The following is a 26,128-nucleotide window of genomic DNA, read 5'->3' on the forward strand; positions in this document are numbered from 1 at the left end:
ATGGCTATCCCAGGGCCCCTCCAGGCAGGCTACCGCCACTGCCGCCAGACAGCCCGGCTCCCTCTGGACCACAGGCTCTTCTTTCTCTCTCTCTCTCTCACACACACACACACACACACACACACACACACACACACACAGCTCTAACACAGCGCCTCACACACATACACTGTCACACACAACGCACAGGGCATCAGACACACACAAGCACGGGGCCACGCCACCGTCACTCCTGGTCACACCCACAACCACACACGGAGACCCTCCCCAGCTGCTGTGCTCACAGCTCTCTGTCGTCTCAGAACAAGTGACCTGATGGCTCTTCTGGTGCGAGGCTGCCTCGACAGGGTGTCTGCGGCTGAGCCACAGGAAACCGCAGAGACTGGAGGCCCTCAGGCAGTTTGAAGGGAAAGTGCCCATCGGAGGGGCTCTCACTCATCAGGCTCCTTGGGTGTTAGAAGGTGGGTCTGTGCCCTCCTCGTTCCCAGTGATGTTTCCGGCTCCTATTCCCACTGAGGACTCTGCTGCCATCACTTGGGCTTTCTCATCTCGAGTTCTGCCACCACCTCCTGCTCAGGTGACTCCAGAAGCCCCTCGATCCACTGGCTCCCAAGCCCCTCATCTTCAGAGCTTTCTCCTCCCCTGCGCTGCTGTGGTCCTGCCCCAGATGCTGCCACTCTCTCTAAAACTGTGGCCTCCAATACCCCCTCGCAGGCCCTCACCTCTTGGCCCAGCTCAGCTGCTCAGGGCCCCCAGCACTGCACCTGCTCCTCACCCCCGGGGACCTCACCAATTGACCTACCTCCTTACTGCCCTCGATACTCAGCTTAGAACCTCACCACTCTTACCAACACCCCAAATTGCCCTCTCTGAGCTCCTGCCCAGCCCGTCCCAAGCTCTGAATGAACCCACCCCCCATCTCCTCCAAGGTGGCATGGGGGTGGGCAGAAAAAGCCACCAAGGCAGGTTGGCACTCTGTGAGCGCCCCATGGCCTCCCCCGGGCCGTCCATGCTGCCGGCCGGTCTCTGCTCTCTGCCCGGCTCCCTCTGCCACTTAATACAAAACACCTTCCACCTCCTCCACGCTCCTCAAACCTCCAGCTCCCGTCGCCTCCCTTCCTCTCAGCAAATGACCCCATCTCCTACTTTGCAGAGAAAACCGAAGCCTCCCAACAGCAGCTCCTCCGTCTCTTGCTACCAAACCCACCAGCCTGCATCGGCTCCGAGTCTCTCCTTCCCTCCTCTGGGAAGGGAGAGGGGTGCCCTCCTGTCCAAGGCCAATCTCTCCCATCGCCTGTGCTCTGCCCTCTTGCCCACCCTCTGAGCCTCCAACTGTCTTTCTCTTTTCCATATTTTTTACTTCTCCTCATTGACACATTCCCAACAGCATTTAAATATGCTCAAGATTTCCCCATCTTAAAAGACACATCCCATCCTCAGCCCCAGAGCTTGCCCCCGCTACTGCACCAGCTACAGTGTCCCTTTCCCCCAGCTAAGCTCTCTGTCTCTACTTCCTCACCTCTCATACACGCCTCGTGGAACTCCAATCAGCTTCGGCCCCTCACGCCAGGTCCACCCCTCCACATTACTAGACCTAGAGGACACGCCTGCGTCCCTCTGGCCCTGATCACTCAGCAGCAGCATCTGGTCTCCTACTTGAAACCCTCTTCTTCCAACCTCCAAGACTCCCCTCTCCTGGATTTCCTCCCGTCTCTGGTCCTCCTTCTCACAGCCCACCTCCAGCCCCGGGCCTGGATTCCAGCAGCCTGCCAAGCATCAGCACCTGGATGGCACACAGCATCCTGAGCTTGGGGGCCTTGGAACCATGTGTACCCCTTGCACCTGCTTCTGTCCTGTTTCCTGTCCTAGGGAGTGGCACCGCTCTCCTCCCAAGTCTCCACACCACGTACAAGGCTTCACCCAACGTGTCCCTCTCTCTCTCAGTCTCCTACACCTAACCCATCCCCAAGTCTGGCCAGCGGCATCCCAGACAGCTTTCAAATCCATCCCACCACCTCACCTGAGCCGCCGTCTCTTGCCTAGACTGATGCACAGCCTCTTCACTGGTCTCCGGTGTCCCGTCGGGCTGGCCCGTGCGTTTGCACGCGGTAGGCAGGCAGCCCTCCTGCCTGTCCTCTGTCCCCGAGGCCCTGAATGCTGTGGTCTGGCGGCTGCTCCAGCCACACTGGCCAGCTGCTCGTCCCTGACCACAACCAAGTGCCTTCCTGTTTCTTGGTCTTTTGCACCTGCTGACCCCTTGCCTGGGGCCTCTGTGTCACCCAAGGAAGCCCTCCTCGACCTCTCAAGTCAGATGAGGTTCCCGTCACATCATCTCTCCGCTGTCTCCTCTGCAGCACTTTACACAAATATAATTAAAAGCTCATTTGGATAACTGTGGGTTTAATATCTGTCTTCCCCACTAGACTAGGACCCCCTTGGGCAGAGGCTGTGTCAGGGTTGTGCTGCTGGCCCTGCAGTGTGCATGGGCCCCTGACAGGAGCATGGCAGGTGCTTATGGAATGAATCTATGAACGTCGGATTCACACAGTCCCATGTGACATGGACAGCCTCAGAAGACCATCACATGTCATCGCATGTGCTCACTGTCTCAACGCCATGATCCCAACCAGCTACTCATGCATGGTCCCGTTATCACATTCAGCCTCACAGACAGTGGCCCACTGTGGCCACGTGACCAGACAGCCTGTGGGCTCACGGTCTGTCACTGGGACAGCTGCAGAGACCCCAGACACCCCGAGACACACTCGCTGGATCCCAGTCCTAAGAACAGCCACACAGACCCGATCACAGTGACATACACGTTCAGGTGCTGCACAGCTAGCTGCTCGAACGTGCACATGCTCACGGCATCAGAGTCTCACTCACGCAGGAACACAGTAACACACCACACCACAAAGTGGGCTCACACATGGCCTCACGGACAGTCCACCACACGGGTGGCCACACAGTCCCAACGCGGGTCACACGGTCTCATCTGTCCTGTGTGCAGCTGGCTCAGTGTGATTGCATGGCTCACACAGATTCTCATGGAGGGGGCAAGAGGTAGGAATATGGGTAACAGGGAGATGAGATGTGGGGATATGGGGAAGGAAGACGCCCACCAAAGCAAGTCTGGGACACAGTGAGCACAGCGGTCTCTCCACTGAGGGTGGCCCAGGGGGCTAGTGTGACCAGCACCGAGCGAGTGGGAGGAGGAGATGAATCAGAGACAGAACTTACCTGGGTGGGGGTGGGGCTGAGGGAGGGCAGGAGTCGGGCAGGGAGCAGCGAGGGCAGCAGCCGCCTGGACGCAGACTAGAGGGCACTTACCTGTCCCTCACTTGGGGTCCAGACTGAGCCCAGGGCCCAGCAGATCTGACCACCCACCTGGTCGAAGGGAAGGGGTATGTGTGTGTCCGTGTCCCGCCCAGCCGTAGCAGACAGTGGCCCCGGGGGACACTCACTGGATTGTGCTGTGCGAGCCTCAATGGTGGGGGTGAAGACGCCCACCCCCATCTCGGAGCGGGCAGCCAGCTGGAAGCGGTACAGGGTGTCGGGCTTCAGGTCCTCTACAGTGTAGGAGGAGGTGGGGTCGAAGGTCACCTTGTGCTGGAAGAGCAGGGAGCACTCACTGACTGCCCTGACCTGAAAGGTCACTCAGAGGTCACCCCCAACATGGGCTGCAGCTGATCCCTGGGGACCCACCGTGGCTGCAGCGCTGGTTCCCTGCCACGTGGCCACCTGGACCACGCAAGGGCACCTCACCGACCACATGGCCATGGGAACACCAGGGCTACGTGGCCCCAAGGAACTTTAGGGCTCTACTGGAGCCACGTGAGCCACAGAGCCTAGGAGACCCAGGACAGACCTAGGGCCTTTGTCCCTGGCACAGGGGTGACAAAGACTACAGAACCACACAGGCCACATGGGCCCCAGAGCCTCAAGGGGCTGTGCCCACACAACCACGGAAATCCAGAAGAGCCTGCCTGGGTGAGCCCACCACAGATCGCCAAGGACCAGGCGGAGCCCTCCCGCCTCTGGCCCTGCTGAGCGCTCACCTGCTGGCCCGCGTCCTCCGCCGCCCAGTACACCAGCTCATACTTGACGATCCGCTCCTGCGGAGGCAGCAGCCACGAGAGCTGGATCCTGGTGTCGGAGTCCGCGTCGGCCTGGAAGTCCGCGGGCTGGGCGGGCACTGCAACACCCCGTGCCCGGCGCCATCAGCCTCGCCAGTCACCCCGAGGGCAGGGGCACCCAGGGGGAGGAGGCGGGGGAAGTCAGGGTCTCACCCCCACGCCCGCCCCGCCTCCCCCAGTGGCCGTGTGGGCGGACACGGGCCCCAAGCTCATGGCTGAGGGAGGAGGTGCCGCCCAGCCCTGCCCACCCCAGGTCTGCCCGGCCGGCCAGCGCCTACCTCCCTGCTGTGTCTTGACCTGGATGGTGGGGCTGGGGGGGCCGTCACCCACGGCGGTGAAGGCCAGCACGCGCAGGCTGTAGGTGATGCCGGGCAGCAGGCTGCCCACGGTGGTGAGGAGCCCGGCGTCCGTGTTGTGTTTGTGCCAGGCGCTCAGGGGGCGGCGGGAGTCGGGGGTGTAGTAGACACGGTAGCCCCGCACCAGGCCGTTGGGCTCCTCAGGCGGCTCCCACTGCACCAGCATGGTGCTGGCGCTCAGCATTCGCGCCTGCACGCGGCGCGGGGGGCTGGAGGGCGCCTGCTCCCCCGTGCGCGCCCGCACCGCCTCGCTGGGGGGCCCGCGCCCGATGCTGTTCACCGCCAGCACGCGGAAGGCGTACTCTGAGAACGGGCTCAGGCCACCGATGCTGTAGCGGGTGGTGGCCACGCCGTCCACCTCCTGGAAGGGGCCCTCCGCACCCGCTGGACGGTACTGGATGCCGTAGTAGGACACGGGCTCTGAGTTCCCAGAGTCCCAGGTCAGGGTGACACTGGTGGCAGTTGTCTCTGTCACCACAAGGTCAACCGGAGGCTTCGGCAGCGCTGGGGACAAAGTGCAAAGCTCAGGGCTGCCTGAGGTCATGACCCCAGGAGCCAACCCTGCCCTTGGGATTCATCCAACCGGAGTGTGGTTGAGCCCCACAGCCCACCCTGAAGAATGGCCTGGAAAGCCCTTGGTGACCTCTGAGTTCACTTAGTGGGGGCTGGTGGCCTTGGGTCATTCACTGTCCACCCAAGTCACTTCTAGGACTCCTTGGATCCTCACGTCAGCCCTGGTGACTCACCTAACAAACAGACCCAGAGGGGGCCTGCCCGGGCCCCATGCAGATGGGAGGCACACAGGCTGGGGAGCAGAGATCTCTGCCTCTGCAGCATGTCTGGGCTCCTCCATTGGCAAGAATGTGTAACAGGGGCTGGGACAGGGAAGATACTTCCTTAGGGAATGGCCCTGGATTTGAGAAAGCGTGACGGGCTGCTGGCCCCACAGACCATGTGGCTTGGCTCAAACTGAAGGTGAGGTCCCAGGTCCACAGCCGATCACTCAACAAATAACACTAAGTGCCGACTCTGTGCCAGGCACTGTGCTAGGGCTGAGGACACACTGTCACACAGTCACACCCCTGCTCTCGTGGGGTTTACACTCCAGCGTAAGAGAGAAATGATCAGTGAGTTGATAATCATGGTTCTGGTATGGGTAAGGACAGCAGAAAGCAGGGTGCTGAGATGGAGAAAAATCCAGGGGTGTTCTTGGATGGGGTGATCGGGCAAAGCTTCACAGAACTGAGACCTGGAGAGCGAGATGGAGCCAGCGATGGCAAGGGAGGGGTGAGGGCACGGCGAAACCGAGGACCGTCAGCCTGCTCGGTTCGTGGCAGTGAGGATCCTGGTCTTCATCCTAAAAGCAGCTGGAAGCCACTGGAAGGTGTTTCTCCCTTTCTTTAAAGGGGGTAACATGATCCTGCTTTACCTTTTGAAAAAGATGATTCCAGCTGCAGAATGGGGGGGTGTTGGAAGGGAGAGTGGAAGCAGGACACCCCAAGGAGTCTGCTCTACATGCGCCTGTCCCAGGGCTCCGGGCGGGGAGAACCCACCCTCCTTGGCTACTGTTTCCCACCCTTCTTGCCAGGAGGCTGGTAAAGCCGAGGGCCTGGTGCTATGTAGTGGTTAGAGTGGTGTGCGGTGGGATCAAGACGCCCAGGGTTCAGGTCCCTGCTCCATCATTTACCTCCGTATGACCCTGCACCTCAGTTTCCTAACTTAAAAAATAAAATCGGGACAGTGAGAGCGCCTATCTCCAAGCGTGACACCACCGGAACAAAATAATCTTTGCTTACTAACCCGCACAGCGTCTGCCCCCAGGGACCCAACACCTGTTAGCTATAATGATTAAGACAATTTCTGACAGAAAGCCCTCCCTCCACCAACTAAGGGCCAGGAGGACCCTGAGGCCGGGCACCAGGAAAGCAACGACCCTCAGCCCTGCCTGTATCCCGGCAGCCGCACTCGCCTGCCGCGTCCCCTGCTACAGGGAAGGCCACGGGCCGTGGCAGGCACGCCAGTGGCGCTCACCTTTCACGGTGACCTGGGCCGTGGCTTCAATCATGCCCAGCGAGGAGATGGCCACGCAGGTGTAGTTGGCAGAGCGCACCACGTTGCTGAGCTCCAGCACGTTGCGGCCGACCGGCATCTCATCCTCCTTGGTGAGCTCCTCGGCCCCCATCATCCACTTCACATAGGGCATGGGTGCACCCACGGCGACGCACGTCAGGTTCACGCTGCCGCCCGGCATCACCTCCTGGCTGCTGGGAGGGATGGAGAAACGAGGAGCCACGCGGCGCACTGCGGGAGGAGGGAGAGAGGCACTCACAGCCCGGGCAGGACGTGTGGGGGGATGCAAGGGCAGGGGCCCCTCATCCAGGAAGCCCCTCTCATCAGAGCCAAGCCCACCTCAGAGACAGGAGGGGTGGAGTCCCTGGGTCCCGGCTGACCACCTCCCACCCCGCTCTCAGGGACTGTCTGGAACACGAGAGATTCCACAACCAAGCTCCCATTTTGCAGCCTAGGAAACTGAGGCCCAGGGTCACACAGGGACTCACTGCAAGGCCTTGTCAGGGCCACATCCCAGGTCGCCTTCCAGTGCCCGCCCCTACCTGCTCCTGACCCCCCAGGGGTCTCCAGAGGGGCTAGCTGGGGCACTAGTGAAAGAGATCCAGGCATCCCAGGGTGGAGGGTCCGCAGAGCATGACTGGGGCAGGGCAGAGGGTCAGCCCGGAAGTGACACGGCCACCTTCTCTCGAGCCACTGCCTCCACCTCCAGACCATGGTCCCAGGGGAAGAGATGAGGACAGTGGCATGACCACCTGCCAGGACCTCAGCCATGCTCAAGGCACAGCCTGAGAACCCAGGAGTAGGGGCGGCCTCCAGGAGGGACTGGGCAGGGGCTTGGGTTCGGGGCGGGCCAGGGACGTGGTCCGCGGGCAGGATGGGCATGACGATGGCAGTAACATGATGAGGGTGTCAAGCAGACGGCCTTCAGCACCAATGAACGAGGATCTCAAGGGGGAGGGTGGCTGTGCCTGGCCACGACCTCCGGCCTTGGGCTCCCCAGGTCAGAAGCTGTTCTGAGCCTCTCAGTCCAAGGTGCAGCCTGGACCCCCCACCCCACCGCCAAAGTCACAAGCTCGGCACAGACTTTTGGAACATGCAGAGGAAGGGAAGGCAGGCAAGACCTAGCCGTGGGCAGGCATGCTTGGCATGCAGACGGGGCATGCAGCTGGTGGGCAGAGGCCTGGGTGTGTCCTTCCTGGGCACCCCTACACACAGGGCTGGAGAAGGCAGGCAGCGAGCCTAAGAGACCAGAGGGGACCACTCAGAGTGTGGGTCTCTGAGGGCCCTTGCTGGGGAGCCCAGGCATGCGAAGGACCCATGGTGCTACATCGAGAGCACCTCCACCACAAGTGCCAGACTGCTGCTCGCACGGCCCAAAAGCACAGAATCAGAGCTCGAAGTAACTGCAGACACCACCTGGTCCAACCTATGACCTCGTTACACAGGGGTCAAAGTGGCAGCCCACAGACCAGACATCCAGCAAATCACCAGGTCCTGCTAATGCACCACCTAAAATATCTTTCAAACACTAATTTCTCTCCAAGTCCACAAGTGACTGCCACCTCCAAAGCCCAAGCCACCATCCTTCCCTGGATTGCTGTACCAGGTTCTCCTCTGCTCCTCCTGCCTTGCTGTCGCCCTCTGGGCCCCCGACCCCGTAACTGGCCCTCCACAAACAGCTGGCACAAATCCAAATCTGCTCATATCACCCCCCCCATGTTAAAATGTCCCGCATGGAGTTTTAAAGGACTCTTCAGCCCAGACTACACCTTACTCAGCCCCTGCCTCGACTCCAAGGTCTCCAGACAGAACCAAAGCACTGCCAGTGCCCCAGCGGGCCGGGCATGACCACCACCAGGGGCTGGGTCTACTTCCCTCTGTGCCCCAGGCTCACTGGGCTCTCAGCGTGTCTCGTGGGTGTCTAGTGTTCCACCTCCCCCTAGAATCGGCATCCTCATCTTCTTAGGAGAACCATCTCAGCCCCCACTCTTGGTTCTTGGGGTACATGACCCAGATCTGGCTAACAAGATAGAGCCTTCGGACTGCTGTGAAAACTATTAGACGAATGCCCAACCAAACCGTTCAAATATCTGGATCTAGGCCTGCCTGACACTAAATCTGCTTCTACGTTTTTAGTTTTGTAAGACAAAAGTTTCCTTGTTGCGATTAAGCTGATAGTAGTGGGCTTCTGTCACCTGTCCTAAAGCTGGGAGTCTACACTGAATGACAACAGCACATTACAGGTAGAGCAGTGCTGTGCGGCAGGGAACAGGTGGATCCCGGGGACGTGGTTGGCAGGAAGAAGCCTCATCAAAGAGCCTCCTTTGAGCACTCCCCGCAAATAGCACAAGGGTGAGGCTGGGAGGCACGTACATGGTGCAGGCACTCCCTGGGCTCTGGCGCTGAGCCTTGGGGGCAGGCCACGGAGGAGAGGCAGGCCTGCCGGTGAAGGCACAGCCCTGGCTCGAGCAGAAAGGCACAGCAGTCTTCTTAACTGACTAAGTGAAGACTCTCCTCTCAGCCAGTGGCTGCCCTATCTCCTCCTTGTTCATAGGCGTCCAAATGGGTTTGGGGGAAGGAAACCACTCTTGAGCACCTCCTATGTGCTGCAGGTTTCCACACCTCCCAGTTACAGACGGGGGAACTGACTGAAGACTGACACTTCGGGGACGTGCCCGAGTTTATACATGTACTAGAGTAGGTCTGTGGGATGAAAAAGCTCACGCCCCTTTGAGGCCCGGTTCACAGGGCTGAAAAGAGAGACCTAGGAGGCTCCACGAAGAAACTTCTGGGTCAGCCGAGGCTGCCAGGAAAAGACACTTTCCAGCTGACATGAGGATGGGCCTTGAGCCTGTGTCAGGTCACAGCTGCAAGCTTGACTGTGGTCAGTGGCAGAATCTTGGGACCTGATCAGGTCCCTGGACATAAGAACAAAGAGCCCCAGGAGAAGGAAGCAGGTCCCTGGCCGATAAACCTTGGGTCCCAAGCTAAGCAGTGCAGGAAACTGACTGGGCTTTACCTCAAATAGTCCCGGAGGACAGGGTTTTCTGTGCCACTGCCAGGAAGCGGAGGCCCTTTGGGAACTAACATTGGGAAGAGTTTTGTTTTTATTTTTAATTTACCCCCTCCTAGATGCAAGTGGAAGGGAGAACCCCAGGGGCTAAGGTGAGTGAGAGGTCAGATGTGACCCTTGGGGTCATCCCTAGCACCACGCAAGGGCCTCAAGCCCAGGGACTCCTGGAAGGCACACCCTGGCAGGGCGCCACCCTTCATGCTTTCACAGGGATACACAGCCACACACGAGAAGCCTGGACGTGGTTTCCCACAGCTCAGACTCATCTTCCCCACAGTGTGAGGGAGGTCAGGGTAGGTCCACAGAGGGAGGGTGGGGGCAACAGAGGCGAGAGACTACCTCCTGGGACCCCGAGTGCCCATGGGGGCCTGCACCTGGGACCTGCCTCGATGGCCACCCCCATCCCAAGAGCCAGGGGTGGCTGGCGTCTCCCTGCAACAGTCCCACCGCCACTCCTTCCGCTGTCACAGACACAAGGCCTCCCAAAGGGGCAGGACTCGCCCGGGACTCGGTCTATTGACAGAAGCAACAGCAGGGAAGGAAAAACCAGAGCCGGGGAAAAATGCACTTAGTGTCTAATCTTGAGCTCCAACAATGCCGGTCTATTACCGTTCCCCGTGCATCCTCAGAGCTGACATTTTATAGACAATTTCCAAAACAGGGCCTTGCCATTGCTGGATTATATTCCAGCTGTAACTTTTAAGTCTAATAATTGGAGCTGACAACCCGCTATGACAGGGCGGAGAGGCACCTGGAGGCATCAGCATTCAGTGGGGTGACAGCCTAACCGCGGGGGCAGGCAGCCCCGCAATCTGCATTCACTTGCGGAAATTTCTCTGATGAAAATAACACAGCATTCAGGAGGGGATAAGGGGCAGGATCCACTGTATCAAGATAAAATAACTCTTTAATAAATAACCTTGTGGCTGCCGCAGAGCAGTAATTAAATGCCGGCGCACTCGGCACACAGTTTTAAGTAAAGCTGGAAAAATGTAAGATGGAATTATCAGCGCCAAACAAATTACCAGCCGGGCAAATCCCCCCCGGAATATTTAGAAACTCATTTATGCCTTCCCATTAAATATTTGTGTACATGCTTATTTTTGGTGGGACCACGGACGGGGAGAAGAAGGGACAAGGGACTAGGAGGGTGGGGGAAGGGGTGCAGGGGGAGGCGGCTGCAGGCTGGGCCCTCTCTGCTGATGACTGTTTTCTGAACCGCCCCGGCAGATCTGCCCGGTCAGCGAAATGGTGTAACTGAAATGCCCCAGAGCTCAGGAGTGCATATGGATGGATGCTCAGGGCTGATATCTGAGCCGAGGCCACAGCCCTCCTCCCGACTGGCTCCCTCTCCCTCGTGGAGGAAACTCAAGCCGCAGAGAGAATGCAACAGGGGACCAGGTGGCCCGGGTCTGCTCCCTGGGGCTTAGCCCAAAGCCCAGTAGACAGGAGAACCTCCTCTGAGCACTCAGACCATGTGACACAGGAAGGACCGCTAGCCCCCACTGCTGGTCCCAGGACTGGAGGTAGGGGCCTGGCCCTGGGGATGTGAGACTGCTCTGGAATGGGCTGGTGGAGTCTCTAACAAGCGCTCCCCAAACTGCGGCTGGGCCAGGGCCTCTTGTAGGCTCCCACGTGGGCCTCCCTAAATGGCAGTTGACCGTTCAGTCAGGTGTGAGCTCTTGCTTTGAATGCCCAGCATCCAGCATGAGACTGAGGAAGTGCCAGCTGTCTGGGGGGCTCGGGCAGAGAGAAGGGCCTGGGGCAGGTGGGAAGACCCTCATTTGGATCTGGTCGGAGATGGAAAAGACAAGTCACTGGGAGACTTCCTCATTGAGCCAAGATGGCGCCACCCACCCAACACCCCGGACCCTAAACTCAGTAGGCAGAGCAGGGCTGTTGCCCATCCGGCCTCGGAGAGGGGCTCAAGGACAGCGCAGACTCTGTAGGACTTTCGCCCTGTGCTGCAGGATCTTGAGGGGTGAGCTCATTCTCCATTAGCCTTTCCCCTTCATCTTTCCAGTGGTTTCGACTGAGCTTGGACAAACGTGGGTTTTAGGTGAGGGGGACTGTGGAAGGCCCCACAGGTGTGCATAAAGCCCTACAGCTCTTACTGCACAACCACTCCTGAGCTCCACCTGGAGCAGAAAGCTGGCCTGGCCTGGGCACAAAGGCAGGGCCCAGTCTCGTGCCATGCATCATGCCCACCTGACCTCCCCAGCAGGGGAGCCCAGCTAAGGGGACATGCAGACACGTGGGGTGTCAGGGACCCAAGCAGCAGAAACATGCGGGGCAGGGGGGCCTGCCCACCCACCACTGGTCCTGCCCGCCTGCCGCCCAAACAGTGGAGCGCAGAGCCCAAGGGGCGGGCAGGCCTGACTGGGGCCTGAGGAGCTGACCAAGCCCGCTGTTCCCTATGGACAGGAGCATCGCGTCGATGGGCGAACTGTAGATGGATAAGAAGTGAAAAGGACCAACCTTCTCGCTGATCTGAGAGATGAGAGTTTGGGTTGATGGCAGAGTGCGATGAGGATGAGGAGGAAATAAAAAAAAGACAAGGAGAAACACAGAGAGAGTAAAAACAGGCCAACCTTCATCTGCCCACACAGCACGGAAACGAGACAAGACTCTCGTGCCCCACGCACACGCATGTGCCCGCAGGTGCGCGCGGACCACGCCGCTCACAAAAGACTCAGGACTCATGGAGGACACGGCGGACAGGGCTGCGTCCCGCTGGCAGGCACCAGGTGCCAAGGGTGGGACAGGGAGGGGCGGGAGTGGGGCACAGGCAGGCCCCCATGCCTCACACACACCTCAAGGCTCAGACAGACCCAGTGAGCTGGGTTCTGGGGTCAGGGCCCACCCAGCCCACAAACCCACCAAGGCACATGGGCCACTAGAACCCCGCCACCTTGAGGCAGCCCCACGCTGTGTGGCACCAGAGTGTGAGCAGCTGGTCTGGGAGCCTGTAGGGAGAAAGGCCGTGGAGCCATCGCCCTGTTTAGAGACAGCTGTGGCCCAGCGGCCAGGTCCCTGCAGAGAAGGGGGAAGGGTGGGGACAGGTAGGCCAGGCTCTGTGGGAGGCGTGGCTCCTCCCTGGTGCCTGGCAGCTATGTGTCCTAAGAGCTGGAGGAGAGAGACGCTGTGGATGGAAGGAGAGAGTGAGTCACTGGGGGAGGGAGTCGGACGGAGAGAGGTTGGTCCACCCAGCACGCCTGGGCATGCTAGACTGTGGGTGGAGCTGCGGGCAACTGTGAGCAAAGTCAGATGAAACTGCGTGATGCAGGCCCAACACGGCTATCCCCACAGCAGAAGCAGCTCCGGACTGTGTGCCCGGCACTGGGCCAGGAGCGTTACATGCATGGTCCCATGAAATGCAGCAACTGCAGGTCTCAGAGAGACAATGGGAGCCCCGAGTCTGGGGGACAGAGGGACGTGAGGTGGACACTGAAGCCAAATCCGAGGAGGAGACACGGCCTCAGGCGCTGTGGGCACGGCCGAAGACAGTCAGAGACGGATGGAGATGACAGCCAGCGCGAGGCTGTCCATCCAGAGCAGTGTTTCCTAACGGGGGGAGGAGGATCCCCCCAGGCGACACTGGGCAAGCTCTGGAGACACTGTGAGTTGTGACAAGGGGGTGCTACGGGCACCTAGTGGGTCAGCGAACATCCCACAACGCCCAGGACAGCCCCACACAGCTAAGGGTTACTGGGCCCCAAATGTCAATGGAGCTGGAGTCCACACTGACCCGGATGCTGAGGCTCCTGAAGGCTGGAGCCCAGTGGGGGCCTCCCAGTGGCTGCCGCTTGGCTGGGAGGCAGGGGGGCACAGGCCAGTGGGCAGGCCAGCACTGGGGGTTTCTCCATGCGTGGACCACCCACAAGCAGGGTCCAGGATACAGAATTTGTGGCCAGCACCGCAGAGGCTGTGCCAGAGGAGCTGGGGTTGATGGGCCCTCAGCACTGCTTGGGGGCAGAAAGCAGGGGCTTTACCAGGACTGTGATGAGGAGGGGGTGGACCCCAGAGGCCAGGGTCCTAGGAGCAGGGCTTTCTAGGTGTCTAGAAGTCCAGAGTAAGGCCTGTCCTGGGGCTACAGGGCAAACTGCTCTCTGCAAAGCAGGGCAGGCACAGATTCAGGTGGGGCCTGGTTATGAGGCAGGTCCTAGGGACATACTTAGAACTGGCCCTTAGACACCAGGGCCCACAGGAATGTGTGTGTGTGCATGTGTCACAGAGAGGGAGAGACAAGCCAACTGGGGTTGGGACACCCTGTTTTAGAATCCCTAGCAAGTGGGGCTAGAACTAAAGGAACCCTTACATTCCCTGCCCAAAAGGCCTGTGGAAATGGGCCCAGGAAGGCAGTTCAGGAAGACCTGGTGGAAGGGGGGATGGGCCAGAGTCCTGCCTGAGCTCACCACGTGTAGACAGTGGGGTCCCCACAGAGAAGGGTAAGAGGGGCTGCAGGTAAGAGCCTCCTGGTCAGTGCCTGAGCCACCAGCTACAGCAGCAGCTGAGCTCAGCTCATCCAGAGACCACTGTCCTGCCTCAGGGCTAAGGCTGGTGTGATGGTGACTTTGGAGAACTCTGCCCAGCCAAGATGACAACGCCCAGTCCATCCACCTTGGGTCTGGGCCTTCTCCTGCCTCCGTACGGCCTCTGCAGCTCTGCCCCAGGAAACGTGCCCATATGACCGCACCCGTGCAGCTTGCTTGGGATGCATAGCGGCTCTGCCGCGCCTCTCCTCTCCCTGGTGCAGCCACACGCAGTGAAGGACTTTGCTGCTGAGGCCCGGAACCTCCACATTCTCGAGCCTATGGTCTTTCGGAAGAAGTGCTTGGTCAGGTCCACACAGCAGTCGGAGTGGTCCGGGTGGGAGGAGGCAGGTCTTTGAGGAGGGTTGTTCCAGCTTCTCCTCTCAGAGGGGACGCGTCAGGCCCCTGTGCGCTGGTCAGAAGCTCTGCCTGAAGCAGTGTGGGGGAAGGCTGTGCAATTTACAACACTCATCTTGGCCATTTGGGTGGCTTGCACGCTCCTGGCCTCCATGCCCTGATGCTGCTCCTTAAGACAGGCCCTGGGTCAGTTCAGGGGAGCCTCGAAGAGCAGAACAGCTGAGAAGGGGACCAGTGGGGACCTCCCGTCCCATGCCCCTAATTCCGATGAGGCATCAGGCAGTCTCTGAAGCACAATCTGCCCATCACCTGTGGCCTCTCGGGATCTTGTGCCCTGACACATCACAGCCCCTCAATAAGCACGTGGTTGATGGCCTAATTCTCTCTGCCCTGTCTGACCATGTGGCCCTGAAGAGTGGGACAGGCCACTGCCATTGCCCTGCCCCATGCTTGGCCCTGGGCGGACAGGCAGACGACACCCTTTGCGAAGCTGCACTAAGCACTTAGCATGATGAAATCATCACTGCAAGAAAACTGCATCCACTTTCCTTTACAAATCCCTGGAGTGGAGACGGTTTCACTTTTAATGACGCCCATCTGTGCGGGAGGATTAAGTGGGGGGGAAGACAGGGGTAGGAGGGGCGCCTAGGGCCCCTCCTGGACACCGTGCACACAAAACCCCGTGTTCTCAGGAAGGGGTAGGTGGCCAGCTTTGGTTCCCCTGGGGCTGTAAGCGTAACAGACTGGACAGGCCAAAACAGTCCCCAGACCCTCTCTGCTGGGTACCCGGACTTGTGAGAGTGTGGGATCCACGCAGTCCCAGCAAGGAACACCTAAAACACACTAGGTGCTCACCTGTAGGGGCTCAAAGCTGCCTCGGCCTGACCCCCTACACAGGGTCCTGGCTGATGACAAAGCACAGCTGGCTCCTCCTCCAGGAAGGCCCCAGGCAAACCTGGTCAGAAGGCAGGTACACCTGGCCCGGAGCCCACCCTGCTGGGGTGGGCAGGACACACTCAAGGAAGACCAGGCAGGTGTGTACACGTTCACACACAGACATGTGTGCCTGCTCTCTCTCACACACACACACACGCACGTCTGCTCGGAAGGCTCTAGACTCCCAAGGGGCTCTGGGCCCATGAGGCAGGACCTACAAGAGATACAAATGCTCCCAAGAGTGTCCGTTTCCCAAAGGGCCTGCGGGAGGAAGGCAAAGTCGGGGCGGATGTTAGGAGCTTGCCCAGTGGGAGCTGCTGCTGCTACGGCCGCTGCAGAAAGAGGCGGAAAGGAGGAGAGACTGGGCCCATGGCAGCCCGGTAAGTCCACACCAAGGCTCGGGGCAGCAAGCCCGGCAAGGGCAGCTCAGCCCGGTAGAGTCAGGGCTGGGCACCGCCTGAGTCCTTACCTCGCACATACAGGTTGGCGGGGGCCGAGTAGCGTGTGCCTGCGGAGTTGGTCGCCACACACTCGTACTTGCCTTGGTCCGACTCCTCGCTGCTCTCAATCTGCAAGGCACCTGTGGGGACACAAAGACAACGGTCAGGCCTGCGACCCGAGGAGGGGTCTCGACAGCATCTGCGGCTTGTGTTGACCAGATGTTGCAGACATCAGGGCCACACCCCGGCACTGGTGCTGCTTCCGGGAAGCTCTCCCTGACAAGCCCGGAGGTCTCCTGGCCGGGAACAGAGGGTCGTGCTCTGGAGCACAATCCCGCCCCCCGCGCGGTCCAGTCGGGCCTGCTGGCTCGGCCAGGGGCTCCACCCCATCCCCCAACTCCACTGAGTGCCCGCCACACTCTGGCTGGTACTGGAGCCTGTTTGCCAATGAGCATCCCCATCAGAGCATTGCGGAGCCGTGCGTGGGTGGGACAGCCTGTAGACCGGCTGGCCTGGGACCTCAGAGCGTGCAATGCCCTCCTCGGCAAGACCTGAGACTCTGCCGCCCACCAGAACCCACAGGAAGGAAGAGGTGGCCCTGGGGGCCCGGTGCCCAGCAGCCTCTGCTCCCAGCACCCAACCTCCCCCCCACGCCCCCACCAGCCCCACCCATTCCGGCTCCTCTCCTCAGCCTGGTCCTGCTAAAGTGCTTCGACCCACCACGGCTCCTGCATAATTCAGGAGGCTAATGGAGGATGCAGCTCCCACTCAGGCCAGCGCCCTGAAGGGCTGCTCTGGCCACAGACGGACAGACAGGAGCCGGGACCGGGGGTGCCGCTGAAAAGGATGCTCACAGAGGGTGGAGGAAAGGGCTGCGGCCAGTCCTGGCAGGTCCAGGTCAGGGAGGCCGAGGTGAAGGCGGGGTGGGAGATGGGGGTGAAACCGGCCGACTTGGCCACCTCCAGCCCTGGCAGAAACGCCTGAGAACTCTGCTGGTGAGAGCACACCGGGCAAGCCGTCTGTGACAGGGAACATCCCGAGGCACCAGCAATGCCCGCTCCCTGGAACAAGTCGACAGACAATCACACCCACACAGGACGGTCCAATGGACAGTTAACAACCCCACAGGACACAGCCTGACAAAAACCACTGCCTGCACAGACCTACCCCTCTCAGAGTCCAGGCCAGCTGACAGTCACACCCACACAGGACACACACAGAACTGCCTGACCCCACCTGACCTGACCTGACCGGAGCCACTAGAAGAGTTCCAGGCCACGCTCTCATGGCTCAGGCCCCAGGGGAGGGCCACTGCGTCTGAGCTACAGCCCCTTCACCGCCCGACACCCCTCTTCCACCACCCAGACCTAGGGCAGCAGGAGGGGCGTGAACAGCCAAGGGGCTGGGAGCTGGAGGTGGGGAGAGGGGTGCCCAGGCTGGGCCCTGATACCAAGGGAAAAAGGGCTGGCCTGCTCTGTGGTCCTGGGCAGCCCTCCGCACCAGCATCAGGGAGTGTGAGGGCCCAAGGCCTGTGCCAAATACCCATCTCCTGCGAGAACAGCCCCGACGGGCACTCAACAGGTCACGTTTATGTGATGGATGGACGTTGTCACAGACAATGTTCATTCAAGCAGGTGGGGCTCAGGGCCCTGGCCAGAGGGAGGGGGGCTATATCAAGGTCAGCTCAGCTGGGGTTAGCGGGAGTCCTGGCAGCTGGTGCCACAGGCAGGAGCAGGGAGTGGTACCTGGGTGGGATCCCTGCTGGGGGAAGAGGCTCCCCTGCACAGAGAGCCAGGACTGGTCAAGGGACCCAACACAGACCCTCAGCCTACTGCACACAGAAACCCCCAAATCTGGAACCAAGACCAAGACCCAGTAGCGGGGGCACTGAAGAGTCAGCATAGGCTGAGAGGATGGGCGGGGGGATCCGGAGGCTGAGTCCTGTCCTCAGCGGGTGATGGACCAGATGCACCACAGGGGAGCAGCTGCTCCACCCAGCCACGTCTTCTGTTCCAAGAGCAGCCTGGCCCTGAACTCTGAGGGTCTAGATGCGCCCAAGGATACTGAAAAGCATCATGGAAGCAACCATTTTACAGGGTGCCTGCTCTGGGCCAGACACTGCCCAAATCCTATTCCTCTCCTCCAATCCTCACGACCCCATGAGGGAGGTGGGACCCTGGCCCCGACTTAAAGAGGAAACAGACTTCTGAGAGAGAAATTGAGTTTTTAAAGGAGTTGAGGTGAGTCAAACTCGAACCGGACCTTTGAGTACAGTCCGGGCTTGGAACCGCAGAATGTAGGGTCCTGCTGCATGAAAGCAGCTGGGGCCGACAGGTCAGGGGATCCATCAGGCTACCTGGGATCCTATTTATTTCTGTTGTCATCCCAGCCTCTACATTAAAGTCTTAACTGCGCGTCCCTCCTAGCGTTTGCTGAGCTGGGGGATTTACAGGGGGATCCTCATTCTACTACAGGGCTGGGATGTTAACAGGGAAGTTAGTAATAATCGAGGGCCCCAAGACAAAGAAGGTTCTCAACAGGGAAGGCAAGGCTTGGTCATGCTCCCCCACCTCATGGGAAGACTTTCTGTCTCTGGCCAGCCTTGAGGACCGGGGCCTGGCTTCCCTGCAGGAGCCAACAGAGCCCCTTCTGTGGGGCTGGCCTAGAAGGCCTGGGCAGTCGGGCTTCCAGCCCCAAGACAGGGATGAGCCAAGTATCTCCACAATCCAGACTTGCAATGGATGAGTCACAGGAGGGGATGGCTGAGAGTGGATGTGTGTGGTGGCCGGTGGTGCTGAAGGGGCTGGAGCTGGAGATGAGGAGGCTGGAGAGGTCGGGATGGGGATGGGGGAGGTGACGGACTGGACTGGACGGGATGGAGTGGTGGTGACGGCGGGTGGCGAGGCGTGGTGTGGCGAGATGCACGGACAGCATTCTTACCTCTGATTGGTGAACCACCTGGCGAGGTAATTTGAATGCAAATAAGATCAGAGAGAAGCATTAGTACAAAAGGAAGGAAAGCCACAAAAAGCCAAATCAGATAAAATAAAACATGAGAGAGGGCCTTAAATACACAGAGAAGTTGAGGCGTGGCTTAGGTGTGAGCAAGCACCAGGCTGCGTGTAGGCAAAGCTGTGTTCCCCAGGTCACTGGCACGGCTCTGAGGAGGGAGGAGACTGAGGCTGGGCCAGCAGGGCTGGGGGTGCCAGGAATCAGGGTGGTGAGTCAGGGCTCCTGCAGACTCTGCCGGCTGAGCTCAGTGGAAGGGCAAAGTGAAGAGAAGAGGCGATAACCCACCCTGTAGGGCTCCCCAGATTCCACAGGTGAGTAGGATTTCAAAACAGAGCACTTACCCAAAGCAGGGCATTTAAGCAGACCAAAGAAACGGCTAAAGGGAGAGCTCACCTCAGGCTATCACCAGACCAGCCCTCCACAAACACACACACCAGTCCCCTACTCACCACCCGGTGGCAGACCCCTGTAAAGCCACCCAACCTTCCTAAAAACCGACTGACTGCAGCGTCCCCCCACCTGACTGGTGAGAGCCAGGGGCCATTCCCCACCCCCGCCCCTTGCCTGTTCATTGCCTTGTAACCCTGGGAATCAGCAGCCTCGAGAGCCAGATGCTCACCCTGCAAATGCCTGGTGTGGGGCTATTACGAGGTCTGGACATGCTCCCTTCCCAACAGGGACCCCCTCTTCTACCACTGCCCCATCCAGAGGAGTGAGGGGCCTGTGGGCAGGCCCAGGTCAGCCCCGTCCACCCTGCCCTTCTCTGCCCACTTCTGGGGAGGGAAGTGTACAGGGAGACAAACACTGGTTAGTTACTATCTCACTGAACCTGAAGACAACCACTTAGGAGGAATTATCCATCTCAGCAAGAATGAGGAAACAGAGGCTGAGGAACATTAAGTGCCCAAAGCCGAAGGTCACACAGCTTATGAGGTGGCAGGAACTAACCAGGTCTGGCTCACAGCCTTCCCACTGGACACAGAGGCTGGAGACAAGGCCAAGGCAGCTGCTGGGACCTGGGCTGTGTGCAAGGCACACAGAGGCTGTCCAGGAAGAACCATCAGCACCGTGATCCTCCAAGCGTGGTCCACGGATCTTCAGTGTCCCGGAGGCCCTTTCGGGGGGTCCGCAAGGTCAAAGCCATTTTCATAATACTGAGAAGCTTTTTGCCTTTTTCACTCTTGTTCTCTCATGAACATACAGCGGAGTTTCCCAGAGGCTTCAGGACATGTGACAGTGCAATAGACCAAACGCAGAAGCAGGTATGAGAAGCCAGCTGTCTTCTATTAAACCCCAAATTAAAGAGATTTGTAAAAGTGTAAAACAGGGCCACTCTTCTCACTAAATGCTTTTGTTTCACGAAATATAATTATTTTCCATTAAAAAATATTGTTTACGTTAACGTGTAATGAAGTTTTAAATTATTTTAAAGTGGATTAAGAAATATTTAAAATCTTCTCAGTCTTAACATCTAATATGGCAAATACTGATAAATAAAACCCACGCAAACAAAAGCTCCTGGAGGTCCTCTGATATTTACAATCAGGGGTCCCAAGACCAAAAAGTCCACACGGCTGATCGACTCCTACAGTCCAGGCCTGACCTGGGATGGGGAGGGGAACAGGGAGAAGGAGGGGTGGCAGCATAGATGCTCCAGGACTGGGACACCCCAGCTTCCGGCCTCAGCTCTTCCGAAACCTAGCCTGCTGTGTGACAAGTCTCTGGGCCTCTCTGAAAAGTCGTTTCCCCACCAAACTGAAAGAATCTGCCTTTTCCATTTCCCGAGATGGGTGTGGGAGACTGGAGGGTCCCCCAGATTTCACATTGCCCCTGAGGGGTGCCAGTGTGTTCAGACAAAAGGGACCATCCCTGAGAGCGGCCCTCCTGGCAGACCGGCCGACGGTGGGACGGAGCAGGGGCTGCAGCCCTCAGGCCCACCGCAGCGTCCCATCCGCTGGGACAGCGGGCCTCTTCCCGCAGCCGATGCCGGCACCCCGCCTCAGGCGTCAGGGTGAGCAGTGGACAGGGTGGGCAAGTGGTCCTCCAGGGTAATGGGGATGGCGGCGTGCACACGCAGGCGCCGGGAGGAGTGGAGCACAGGCGGTGTCCCGCAGGGGCCCGTCCAGGCTCGGCAGAGTGCAGGGCCAACAGCAGTGGCTCGGAGCCCCGCTTGGAGGTCAGCCCCCTCGCTGCTCCAGTGATGCTGCCCGCTCCTGACTTCCACTCTCCCTGAGCTTGTGCCCATTCCCCCAGGGCCCACACCGGGCCTCAAGTTCAAATCCTCCAAGAGGCTCAGGTTGTGGCGGCAGGTGACATCGCTTCGGAGAAGAAGGCGCCTGTCGAGCAGAAGTCGTGCCTGGGCTGCGCACGCTGCCAACTGCCCTCCTCTCCAGCTCTTCACGCCCTGGTGACACGTGCTGGGGCTCGGCCCGCAGATGCCTGAGGAGTTCTGGGTACCGGTCAGGGCGGGCCTGAGGTCCGGAGAGGACGAGACTATGGCGCTCTGGGGCCCTAGCAGGGTCCAGCTGCTCCCCAGGCTCCAGGTTAGTCAGATGTGACAGAAGCCCCCTGGATGCCGTCCCAGGGGAGCTCTCCGGCCTCGGATCTCCACGTGACCCGGGGTGGGTGACTCCCTAACTCAGCTGTAAAGTAGGCATGATAATCACAAACTGTCCTACTTCTCAGGGCTGCAGGAGAATCAAGTGCAACCAAAGGCAGGAAAGCACTTTGTAAACTGTTGGTGACGCGTAAACTGTGAGGCCCCTGTAAAAGCCGAGCGCTCAGGGGCCCGATTCCACTCCAACAGGGATGTCAAATGTGCATGGCACAGCTCCAGCACACTTCTCAATGGTACAGGACAGGGGCAGCAGCTATTGGGTCAAGGGTCAGGGCCCAGGGTCAGGCAGTGATGGAGACAGTCCTGTCAGTTATTGCGGAGGTGGGATGACTGAGGCCCCTCAGGTACCATCCCAGGAGTTGGGCCCTCGGCCCACTACCCTTAGGTCACAGCTTCCAGGAGGCAGGAAAGGCCAAACAAGAAAGTCTTCCCCGGACCTGGGAAGCAGGGGGAATGAACGTTAGTCTGAAAGGACAGGGCCCAAAGGTCACGTTCAGGAAATCATTCATCCTAAGGGCTCAGAGATACCTGTCCTATAGCGGGGCTTGTGCTGGCCACTTGCGGGGCCCTCACAGATGGGAACCAATCCCAGGCCCTCCCTGCAGAGTGCCCAGCCTAAGTGAGCAGAGCTGGAGCCAGACGGTGACAACACAAAGCAGGGTGAGTCCTGAAGGAGCAGGTCTCAGGCAGAGAAGGGGAGCTTCACGTTCTAGTGAATGTGAGCAGAGGGCGAGGATGTGGTCGGGGGCTCAGTGCAAGTCGGGGAGTGGCCGGAGCTACAAAGAGCCCCATTCATGGAACCCTCATCACACGCCAGTCGACTACAGCTCTCCCTGCCTTTGTCTCACTTAATCCTCACCGTAACTCCTTTTTAAAGAGGGAAAAACTGAAGCTCAAAGTTAAATAACTTAAGCGAGGCCAAAGAGCTAGCGAGTGCAGCCGGGACCTGATGAGATGAGCTGGGGAAGATGAGAGCTGGGGATGAGATGACCCGGAGATGCAAGCTGGGGAAGAGCGAGAAAGGCTCTGTGTGCCTTGTTCAGGAGTGTGCACCTGACCATGGAGGCAACAAGACGCCACTGGGCTTGTCAGAGCACAGAGGGTGCAGGCAGAAAACTCCGCCAGTGCTGCAGGATGGATTCAAGGGGAGAGCCTGGAGGCAGGGAGAGCAGTGTTTGGTGACCTGGGATACAGCCAAGGCAGCGGAAGGAGAAAAGGGGACCAACTGAGAATCATGTGGGTGGCAAATCAAGAGGGTTTGGCGGTTCCTTACATGGAGTAGGAGTTGCAGTGTGTCCTAGATTTCAGGTTAGAGGGGCTGCCACTCAACAGGGAGAGGGTCAGTGGGAGAAGGGCACCGCTGTTTGGGAAGGAAGTTACCACCCTTCACAGTCAGGGTGACACCCAGAAGGCAGATGGGTGTTTTAGTCTAGAACTCCAGCAAGATGTCTGGGTTAGACAGAACTGGGAATCTCAGGAGTGGAGGTAAATGGTACCTGAAGCTATAAGAGTGGGCGAGCTGGTGGGGGAACGGCTCTGTCTATGGGACAAGAGCAGGGTTCACAGGCTGCCCGGCTGGAGAAACGAGCAGGAGGGGCTGCAGGGCAGACAGAGAAGGGGCACTCGGAGAAGTAAGAGGGAGGCCAGGGAGACAGAGGAGAGAGTGGCTAAGAGGGAGGGAGGGTGCTGGCGGCTGCTGAGAGGCTGAGGAGGCGCCGAGCAGCATCCAGCGGAGTCCTGGGCGGGAGCTGACTCACGGGGCCGTGAATGGGTGCCACCGGGCCTGGCACACAGCAAGCACTACACAAATACTTCACGAACGAACACGCGAGACAGCGTGCCTTCCCAGAACTGCTGCCACGGTCAGCGCCGTTCCGGGCAGAGGCCAGGCCTGCGGGGAGGACCATCTGGCTGCTTGGGGAGCCTGCCTGGGGGCTGCGGGGAAACGCAGAGGAGCTGAACCATGGCGGTCACTGTGCCGCGCTGGGCAGTGGCCACAAACGCTGGTGGACCGTTTCCTGCCTTGATTATAGCTGTTTTAATTAACTGCGCTACAGCTGCCTCCATCTTGTTGAGTTTTAAATTAAATTAAATGAGCTAACACTTCACAGGCTGTCTCAGGTGGCCGTGGCTGGGGCCAGAATCCTGCCCCTGCTGGGTGGCTTATCCCTCACTCCTCCCCTGGGCACCGCAGGGGTGCCCACCTGGCAGAAGTTGGTGAGGAGGGGTTGGCAGCCCAGGGAGTGGCGGGGCACCTCTGCAGCCTGCAAAGCCCTGAAAGGGGCACAGTCATGTCCTCCTTTGTGGTGTCGACACCATAGGTGATGGGCAGCGGGGGCTCTGGCTGGTGCTGCCCGAGCCATCCTGCCTGAACCAGTCATCCCACAGCTAGCAGGAGGGCTCCTGGACCAAGGTCTATCAGTGCAGCCCATGCTGGCAGCAGACGCAGAATTGCAGCTAAGCGGATTCCAAGGCTCCTTTCCCGCCTGCTCTGTTCCCACAAAAACTGAATCAATTATCCTGGCGGGAGCCTCGCAGGCAGATCGATCGACGGGGCGACACCTCCTGCCTGGTCAAGGCGGCATCCTTGCTCGCGGGGCTCCAAGCTGGCTCAACTGAGACATCCAGAGGAGACAGGTGGCCCTGGTGGCCGAGGGATGGCAGCACATCCCCCTGGCTCCAAGCCTCTGAGGTCCAGCCTTTTGAAGCCTGATGAATCAAGCATCTTTGGCCTCTTTCCCTGCCGTCTGAAGAAGCAAAGAGAAGCACCACCCAGGCCCCCCTCAGGCCAGGCTCCAGGGAAGGTGGAGGATGAGTGCCCACAGAGCACCTTTGCAGAGCCCAACACCAGGCTGGGAACAACACTCGTGCCTCAAGGAGCAGAGCTGGACTGAAGTCTGGAGTCTGACAATCCCGGGAAGGTGAAAGAATCACAGTTGACCAGCCCTCGCTGCCAAGCTTTCTTCCTGGGCGGGCCAGGTGGGCCTATAGCAGGATCTGGCCCACCCACTGGGCGCCCTCTGCTCAGCCCTGGAGGGTCAGCCCCAGGCTGAGGCCTCCCGTGGCTCCCAGGCACCCAGGCCCAAGAGGGAAGGCTGCGCTGGGTTCTGGCCTGATGTCTTTCCTGAAGTCTGCACGGTCCCTTGACCCTCGCCCTCTGCTCACCTGAACGCAGCTGCTTGATGCGGCCGTTGCTCGTGGCGGGGTCCACAGGGAGGAAGTCCTTGAACCAAGAGATCTCAGGGTCTGGATTCCCGCCTGCTGCGCACAGCATGGTGGCCGTGCGGGCCTTCTCCACCACCTTCAGCTGAGGCCCCATGTCAATGGAGGGGAAGCCGGGGGGCAGCTGTTCCTCTGCAGATAAAGAGCAGATGTGCACGTTAGGGCTGGCACTGCCTGCCCACGAGGACCGCCCTAAGACTCCCAGGGTGGCTGGGATCGACTTATCTCTGCCCTGACTTCTAAGCATGAGGCCTGCCCTGACATAAGGAACCAGAGTCCCGAGCCCCACTGCCCAGCCCTGCCCTTCACAGGGCCAGGGAGCTGCCGTGGGGCCCACCCTGCCCTGTCAGGAAGTCTCCGGGTCTGAGAAGCAATGCCTCGGACTGCAGACATGAGCACTTATCTCTCCGGGGCCTGGGAAAATGAGGATTGAGGCTCTCCTGGCCACAGCAGAAAGTGCTCCACGGACGCTGGGCTGCAGGGGGTCCAGGGCTCACACAGTGGCATCAACAGCCACAACTCAACCCAAAGGCTCCCCGTGCCGTTCAGCCCCCACTCCCTCTCCTGCACGTGCAGTGTCCCCTCCACTGCCTGTATCCAGCCTTCAGCTCCACTACGGGGCAGAGCCCCACGTCACAGCCTGGGTTTTGGCCCCGACTCTGGGCGCCCTCTGCCCTACCAGTGACCCACCTTCGACCCCCGGTCCTGACCCTGACCCTCCTCCCTCACTCAGTCCTGACCCTGGAAGCCATGGTCAGGCCTGGGGACCATGTCTGAGCATGTGGAGGCTAAGGAGATAAAAAAGCCCTGTGAGGACACCAAAAGTCGATGAGGGGGGCAAAACTCCACGGCTGCCTTCTCCCGGCTTGCCAGGGGTTGAGGGCTCACTTCCATGAGAGCAACAGGCACGGACCACAGCAGCACACCCCTACTCTCCCTACACGTGGACTCGTGCATCAGCCCTGAGGGGCCGGGGATGGGGCAAGGCTGCCCACTCTGCACCCTTGGGAGCACACACTGGGCTGGTAGCACAGGCTCTGGATGAGTACAGACCAAGTGGAGCGCCCACCTCCATCACTCACTAGCTCTGTGACCTGCGAGTGTTACTAATCCTCTCCCTTTATCCATTTTTATCTATAAACAGGGTTCAAGTGCCCTCCTTGTAAAGCCGTCGTGAAGACTACATGCGATGATACACATAAGGTGCTGGAGAGTGCCTGACAAAGAATCCGAACCCAGTGGCTATTGGTTGACGTTATTATCATTATAACTAGCAGGGACTGGGCCACTGGGGGCAGACAGGTACCAAGACTTGGGCCTGGGGCCCCCTCTCTCGTCCTGGGCTGGCGAGAGGCGCTCCCTTCCAGGAGCAAACCA

General features: G+C 59.5%; 1 protein-coding gene and 1 long non-coding RNA gene across 11 annotated transcripts in view; one reads left to right on the forward strand and one right to left on the reverse strand.

Annotated features, from left to right (window-relative positions):
• Nucleotides 1–26,128, forward strand: part of LOC309658057 — a 271,553-nt gene that overhangs the window by 133,150 nt on the left and 112,275 nt on the right. The gene's annotated exons all lie outside the window — the stretch shown is intronic.
• Nucleotides 1–26,128, reverse strand: part of PTPRF (protein tyrosine phosphatase receptor type F) — an 86,026-nt gene that overhangs the window by 25,525 nt on the left and 34,373 nt on the right. For all 10 annotated transcript variants that reach the window (XM_082454866.1, XM_082454863.1, XM_082454859.1 and 7 more), the window contains exons 6-11: nt 24,695–24,883; nt 15,930–16,040; nt 6,524–6,793; nt 4,415–4,996; nt 4,059–4,195; nt 3,465–3,609 (exon numbers count right to left, since the gene is read on the reverse strand). In XM_082454866.1, coding sequence (XP_082310992.1) covers nt 3,465–3,609; nt 4,059–4,195; nt 4,415–4,996; nt 6,524–6,793; nt 15,930–16,040; nt 24,695–24,883 — 1,434 coding nt within the window. The remainder of the gene's footprint in view (nt 1–3,464; nt 3,610–4,058; nt 4,196–4,414; nt 4,997–6,523; nt 6,794–15,929; nt 16,041–24,694; nt 24,884–26,128) is intronic.

The sequence above is a fragment of the Balaenoptera physalus genome, assembly GCF_965194825.1.
Source record: "Balaenoptera physalus genome assembly, chromosome: 1".
Classification (NCBI taxonomy): domain Eukaryota; kingdom Metazoa; phylum Chordata; class Mammalia; order Artiodactyla; family Balaenopteridae; genus Balaenoptera; species Balaenoptera physalus.